The sequence below is a fragment of the Gossypium hirsutum genome, chromosome A12 (assembly GCF_007990345.1).
Source record: "Gossypium hirsutum isolate 1008001.06 chromosome A12, Gossypium_hirsutum_v2.1, whole genome shotgun sequence".
NCBI lineage: Eukaryota > Viridiplantae > Streptophyta > Magnoliopsida > Malvales > Malvaceae > Gossypium > Gossypium hirsutum.
Window position 1 is genome coordinate 89,829,319 of NC_053435.1, and position 8,050 is coordinate 89,837,368.

At 34.0% G+C, this 8,050-nt stretch overlaps 1 protein-coding gene across 2 annotated transcripts; it reads right to left on the reverse strand.

The window, feature by feature from the left end:
• Positions 1–776: 776 nt before the first annotated feature.
• LOC107928661 (high affinity nitrate transporter 2.5-like) lies at positions 777–2,882 on the reverse strand. 2 transcript variants are annotated; one of them, NM_001398625.1, is made up of 3 exons: positions 2,725–2,882; positions 1,257–2,163; positions 777–1,174 (listed from the first exon to the last, which is right to left on the reverse strand). In NM_001398625.1, exons 2-3 carry the CDS (start codon positions 2,120–2,122, stop codon positions 799–801), a joined length of 1,242 nt encoding a protein of 413 aa, NP_001385554.1. In that variant the 5' UTR covers positions 2,123–2,163; positions 2,725–2,882; the 3' UTR covers positions 777–798. The 2 variants fall into 2 exon arrangements, with proteins under 2 accessions (NP_001385554.1, NP_001385553.1); NM_001398624.1 differs by lacking the exon at positions 2,725–2,882 and having other exon boundaries at positions 1,257–2,535.
• Positions 2,883–8,050: the final 5,168 nt, after the last annotated feature.

Sequence of the window (8,050 nt, forward strand, 5' to 3'; positions counted from 1 at the left end):
TCAATTCTTTATAATTTTTAACTTTTATATTTAACCATTCAAATCAAACCCTTATTTGATGGAAAAAAATGCTTTTTCCAAACTCAAAAGCTATCAATTATAACTTATACGTTTGAGTTCAAAAGTATGTTTAACTTCAAAAGTTGTTGTTTAGCATTTCTCATGCCTCTAAAAATATTAATATAAAAATTATGTCTTAATAAAATAATTTTAGATACAAAAATTATATCTTTACAACACAAAATTTTCTAAATGATATAATATTATTATCTACCATGGCAAGCAACTAACAGATTGCCAATAAGGAATAAGATGTAGAAATTATGGAAGGCCTTTAAGTTAAACCATTAGGAAGAATTATCTGTTGTTGTTTCTTTGGGGTTGTATGAATATTCTTACACTTTTCTCCTCAATAATTAATCAATTATTTCAACTATATTTGTGAAGTTTAATTCGTGTGGAAGTGAAATTGAAATTTTTATACAAATAATATAATAAACGAAATTCAGATATAAAACTTCAAACTCATGTTCTCAAAGCAAAAGGACAAAAAAGGAAGTGAAAAGAAGAAGACAACTGGTACATACAGATACTATGGGATTTTATTAGAACAGAGTATTGAGTAGGTTTGAGGTTGGAATCTCAAACTCTAAGCCTTTCCCCTAATTGAGACCAATATGACATGAATAACTACGGAAATGTCTATACTTGCGACACTTAACCGGCTCATGATAAGAAATATAGACAAAAGTACTACTTCTAAAATAAAAAAGATAGCGGGAAAACTTGTGGGAGTGGCTAAACATTTGCCGATGGAGTAGCATTAGAGGGCAAAGTTTGAGAGTGCACCCTTCTTCCTCTTTCACTTCTGCTGTTATCAGCAAATTTCAAGCTTGCCTGATGTAGACCTTTGCCTTGTTCTTTTGAACTCCATTCAGACAAGTAATAGTCTTCTTCTGTGGCAATCTTTTCCGACGATGGACCACAAAACATCCCACCCCATTGTGGGAAATATATGAGAAATATTGGGAGGGTGCAGCATACGATCATGACACCCATCAGAGTTATTCCAGTTTCTTTAGAATATTTGGAGCCTTTGAAGAAAATTAATTGAGTCAGCACTGCACCCACATTTCCACCTCCTCCTGTCATCCCAGATATGACACCCAATGACCTGAGGCAAATGTAATCCATGCTATCATTACCACCAAACAAATGGAAATTATAGTGTACTAGGCAAACTGTGGAAACCTTACCTTCGGGAAACGAAGGGAACCACTCCAAATGTAAGACCACAAGCCGCTTGAACAAAGACTGAGAAAACAATCATGACTACGATAGATGCGGTCAATGATCCAACCTGCCCCAGAATGATGCAGAATACCCCTCCCAAGGTCTGCACCGCCCATAAGGCCCAAAGCCTACCCCTCATTCCAAACCTCTTCGCCATCATATCAGACAGCACACCTCCTGCAGGTCGTGAAACTATATTTGCTAACCCAAAGCTTGCCGCAATAATTCCTGCTGTATGGAGTTTCAGATTGAACCGGTCGTAAAAGTACTCGGCAATGATGTTGTCCACTGTCAACTCCACCCCGAAACAATATCCATAAGTCAAGGCCAAGATCCATCCTCTGTAATTTGTGATCCCATGGTAGAACACGCGAGAGAATTTATCTTTCTGTTTATTCCCTGAATTTTGCAGCCTTTGGTAATTCCCATCTGGCAAATCCTGGCCAAAGATCAGAATGGCAAAAGCTGATAATGTCTGGAACAGAGCAGGAATGAAGAATGCAATACGCCAAGCTGTGAATTTGACCGCACCAATGTCACGGATGAGAGAAAAAACAAGGGGCATGATAAGCTGTGTGGCGCCGCCTCCGAGGTTGCCCCAGCCGGCTGCTACACCGTTAGCGGTACCGACTACCGGACCTGAAAACATGGAGCTCATCCAGAATTGTGCCGACACAAAAGTGGCAAGGGAGAAGCCTGTGAAAAAACGGACGAGAAGGAAGGAAATGGGCGAGGAGGCGATGGAGGTGAAGTAAACAGCAGGCGCAGTGAGGAGGATGAGGGATGCTGATGCAAGACGGGGTCCGAATAAGTCACAAGCAGTTCCCATGGCAATCCGGGCAAAGACTGCACCAGAGACTGATGCAACCCCTGCATTGCCAATGTCAGTTGCTGTGAGGTTTAAGTTGTCACGTATGATAGGGAGGAGGGGTGGAGCAGCAAAAGTGGATACAAAACAGGAAAAGAATGAGATCCAGGAGAGGTGAAACGCTCGCATGTGCGGTGCAGCCGACGAGAACAAATGAAACTCAGTCGCCTTATGTTCGGAATCCACTGGAAGAGCAAACTTCTGAGGCTCAGTTTCAGTAATAGTACTGGATATTTCCATCTCTTAATGCTTGGCCTTGGATAGAGTTGAATTATGTTTTAGAACAAAAGAGAGACAGAGAGAGAGAGAGAGAGAGAGAGAGAGAGAGAGAGAGAGAGAGAGAGTAGTGTATCCTTATGCAGGTGACTTAAGTTTTGGTCTTTGCTCATTTTTGACAGAAAGTGTACTACTACTTATATAGTGCCGAGTCCGGTACTATACTTGTCATGGTGTTAATTTCTTATAGCATAATGTTGTTGTTTTCGGATTTCATCAGATGTGTGGGAATAATATTTTGATATTTATGCATTAAAAACAACATATTGGAAATTTCAGAGATGTACCTATTGGGGGTTGTAGAAACTGTGACTTGGAGGATTGTTTTCTGCGAGAAATTGCTTCCCGAGGGTGAAAAGGCAACCTTAAAGATCATCAGTACAACGGCCTTGCGCCGAGTCTCATTCTTTAACCATTACTTAACCTTGAAAAAGAAATTGGACTTGAATGCAGTGAAAGGGACAGGTTGGCATGAAATGCATTTCAAGTCTAGCGGCTGATGGCATGAAAACCAGAGTGATGATAATTGTGTGTACTACAATAAAGAGAAAAAATTAAGGTTTTTGGTAAACTACAGTCATGGTCACCCAATTATGAATTAATTTCTTTTTTGTCACTCAACTACAAAAAATTATGAAACCATAACTCAACTTTTTGAATTTTTTTCTAACTGGCGGTTAAATCCTTAACTAAAGATCTAACGTGGTTGTTAAATCAAATATTAATTGCCAGCTAGATTCCACGTAAGAAACATAAAATTTCCATGTCGTTTTACTATAACAATATTTTATAAAAACCTTTTATATATACAACCTCCAAATCCCATTTTTCACCCTAAAACATTTGAAATAGTTTTCTTCTTCTTCATCAAACCCTAAAATGAACCAATGAAGATTTTAAGCAAGAAAAGAAAGAAGAGGAAGAGAAGAAAACCAAAACCCTAACACATTCCCCAAAATTTGAAAAAAAAATAATTTTGGAACAATGCAAATAAAAACTTCTTACCGTGTTGAATAGAAGGCCCTCCCATTTGTCTCCTCCTGCGATCCATTGCTAGTTGCACCACAAGTCAGATTTTCCAGTAAAAAAACCTATATGGAACAAAAGAAAAAAAAAATGAAGAGATGCTTCGTTTGTCTCAATACACTTTTAGTTAGGTTTAAATTTTTATTTCAATTAAATTTTATAACACGTTTTATTTTGAAAACATTAGAACAAAAAATATAAAACCAAAATGCAGCGTTTCTTATGTGGAACCTAGCTGGCAACTAACCTTTGATTAAATGGCCACGCTGGATACCCGTTAAAGATTTAACTGTTAGTGACAAAAAAAAAAGATAAACTTAAAAAATTGAATCATCATTTTATAATTTTTATAATCGAGTGATAAAAAAAATAATCCAGAATTGAGGGACCAATACTGTAATTTACCTTAAAATAAAATTTAATGTAAAAAATCATTTGACTTAGGAGATGAGGGAAGTGGGGGCCCACGGTTTGGAACTTAAATGGCGTTGATTGACTTGGTCGGAGATTCTTCGTGAAGACTTTTCGTTTATTGCTGTAAAAAGACCAGTGTGCCCTCGTCTTTTTTTCTGAGTCCTAAATTGGAGGAAGAAAAAAAGGGGAGGCACAATGATGGCGTGAAGAAAGTGAAGATAGCATACAACATGACTTCAAATGACAGACCACGTTTTACAAATTTTCAAGATCTTTGGGTACAAATAAAAATTTTGGAAGTAGAAATCAAATCAATGCGGCTTCAATTCTATCCGTTGATAGTTGGTTGCTTTAATTATTAAATACATGCTGTAATGCAGTTAAGAGTATTAGTGGAATTTTAGAAACCATTAACAATGGATTAAATAATCTCTCTTTATATTTTAATAACTCGTTTATTATTCATAGGATTGTAAAATTTTCATGAAATAAATGTCCTTTTAAAGTTACCGAATTATGAAAAAGGCATTTTAATTTTGTTTGTATGGATGCGGGGTGCCGTGTTTTATAATCAAACTTCACCTTTGACAAAAATGCAAGTATATTCTTTTGTGTATGAACTGGGTTTCGCCCAAATGATTATTTTAGCATTATTTTTTATTATTATTAGTTTATTGAGGTGGAATATTCAACGGGTATTATAGAATCATTTGTATGATTCAGAGAATATTCAATTCCAATTTAAAAAATAAAACCATTTGCTAAACCCTTGTATCATGAATTCCCCATTTGGCTTTTCTTGTTGTCCACTGCCACGTGGGTAATCCTAAGTTGTTGCTGGAACCCAAAAGTCAAGTGTCGTAGCCAATGACAATTTGATAACATGTTGGCTATTGGCTGTCGCCATCCACAAATTGGAATTTGATTTTTAAGGTATCAATATTATTATTATTATTATTATTATTATTAGAGGTGAAGATATCTGAGAATTTTTGAATGAGTGAGATGTTTAGTTTCAATTATTTTAAATAGCTAAATCAATATTTTGAATTTGTTTGTTTTTATTTTTTTTATAATCAAAGTTAAATTAAATTGATTGATTAAATTGAAAATCGATCTGAAATAAAAAGTTAGATTAATTAATTTACGATTCGGTAGAAATTGGTCATTTAATTAGCTTAAACGTTTATAGATGCTACTGGTGTAGAGCCACATTTAGATCCACGACAAACATTTACTCTATTAGCCTTTTATATGCTGCACGAGGAGTAGCCATCAGTCAAAATTCAACCTTTTTTCTTCCACTTTATGGATCCAACTTAATAGGAAGAACTTATTATTTATGGAAGACAAAAACACATTTAATTTGGATGTTCCTCGTTGGAGGAATGAACATAGCTCCTTCTCAATTTATGGTTGTCTAAACCACGAACGCCGAGCTCGACTAACAGTTTCTTTCCTCCTCCTACACCAAATCCAGAGTGTGTGATATGAAATAAGGCCAAGTTGGTTCTTCTCTACATCAAGTATGTGGTCAGTGAATAAATCTGGGAAACATAGCTCACGTTACCACTGCAAAAGGCGCTTAGCACATACTTGAACGTATTTTTGTATCGTAGTTCCGAGCACATGTTACGCAGCTACGTTGGCAATTCGAAACAATGGTTGAAGGTTACCTTTCAATGATGAAATATGTACAAAAGAAGCAGGTTCTTGCTGCTACACTCAATCCAATTTCCAAAGATGATTTAGTTAATTATATCTTGCATGGTTTGGGAGTGGGATATGATGCGTTGTACTTCTTGGTATGTTACTCCAAAAAGAAAAAGAAGTTAGAACTTTCTATAAAAAAAATTATATTGTCCAATATAGCTAACAAGTAGGAAAACACAACACAGTTTTTAGGGTCTTTCTAGCCTAGAAGGTCTGGAAAATAGCAAAATCAACACCGAGGACCATAACAACAACAAAGTTATGGTTAGAAAAAACAATCATATGCTAGAGTTAATGTTTTTCGGTTAGAAGGGTTAGCCAAACAAGCTTAAAAATGTATGTCAAATTTGTCAAAAGGTTTAACAGGCTACTTTAAAGTGCTATTTTCATCTTTTTTACCAAGCTTTCACTTCAAAAACAACTTAACCAGTTTATGCTAAGATAGCCCCGCATAGCACTATACCAAGAATTCCACTTGTTTTGATTATGGGGCTTCCAATAATCTACTTTGGATTTTAATGATTTCTTTGCACATTCTAAATACAAAGAAAGTTTTGTCTCATTATCTATTTCTTATTTTAATAATCTCTTTTTTCATTCTAAAATGTGTTGAATCGATTAAAAGTTATTTTAATTAGATTAAAGCTAATTTAATTATCTAATTTTATTGTTATAATTTATAAAATGAATGCTTCTTATTTTCTTGATTTTTATTTTTATGCATTTTGTAATTATTATTTTTTTTGAAAATTTTAATCTATTATAGTTCAATGGAAAACTAGTGTATGTGTAGCTCAACAAACCCTTTCAACAACTGTGACAATAATTCTCACCGACATTATTATTGGCATCAGCTATGCCATGGAAAACTTCACTAACTTTGCCATGAAATTCTACTAAACCATCCTCTATCTGACACTAAATATATTTTGGTAGGTTAAGATTCACCTAATACATGGAAAAAGATGAAATGGCCTTAAGAGTCAAAACAATTACTTAGTGCGCCACATCTTTGGGCTTCTTTCAGGCTAAATTGGGCTTTAATGTCTATAGCTTGAAGTTATCTTTCCACCTATAACAATGGTCGAAATAGTGAAGCATGTCCGGATCTAGAATTCTATACAAATCTAAATAAACTTGTATACATTGGATCAACTCCAACATTGGGCTTAATTCCTTGTACTAAAGGGATCTTACCTAAGGTGTTTGTTGAAAACTCTAATCACTTATCTAAATAAGTATTATCTTATTCATTAAAATAAACGTGTCATATTAAAAACTAAAATAGTGAACCTAATTGAATTAATGGAGTGATATTTTTGTATTGAAAAAGTTATCTATAAATCAAAATAAAGTAAAAAAAAATCTATACGTTTTTCATGAGAGAAACAGACACTAGTGATTATTATTAAATAATAATACTTTGTTATTTTAACCTTAAAAAATCCAAAATAGTAAAATGAAAAAGAAAAAAAAGTGTAATTACCATAAATTCCATCCCAAGATAAAGACGTTTAGAGGACCAAAGAGTAAGAATATCCCAAGTCGCCAGTCGCCACCGTTCTCGGACCCCACGTGATTCCTCTTCTTTATCCATTTTAGAACATTAAATTTTGATATTAATCCATTATTTATATGTAAATTATAGATTTAGTCCTTGTATTTTAATATAATTATTTTTAGTTCTTATACTTTTAAATTTTTAAGTTTCAGTCCTAATCAAATGATAGTTGTTAAATTTATTAAGTTCTATTTCTAAAATATTATGTGGTGAAAACATTAACACATATATAATGTCATATCAACTTGTTATTTTCACAGATTTATACATAGAAAAACAATTATGAATTTAATAGTGTTATCATTTGCCTTAAGATTGAAATTTCAACATTTGAAAAAGTATAAGGATTAAAAATGATCAAATTAGAGAGCATGGATTAAATGTACAATTTCATGCATAGTATAGGACTAATAGTAGGACTTAAACCACAAGTACGATTTGACTGCCACTGTATGGATCAATATTGAAAATTTGAAGTACAAATAGTATAAGGACTAAAATTGATCAATTCCACGAGCCATTGAGAGTTGGTAAAGGAGAGGACTTAAGTACTTAGGTCCGAGACCAACCATGCATAATTAAATCTATCATGAGTTGTTATCATGTATTGAGTTTTAGTTCGCTTAGTTAGTTTCGTATTTTGAATTGTTCCAATTCATAATTATTCTAATTCTTAGTTCGTTTGTGTTGTAATAATTTGAATCCTTACTTAGTGCTTACTTGATATGTGTATCTAGAGATTAGAATAGACCAACTTAAAAGTATAGAGAGAGACTAAATCTACAATCATACATAATTCAAGGAGCAACAACATAATTTGAGGTTTTAGAAGACCAAAGAGTTTAAGATATCATATAAGTCGCCACCTTTCACGAACCCCACGTGAATCCGATTTTGGA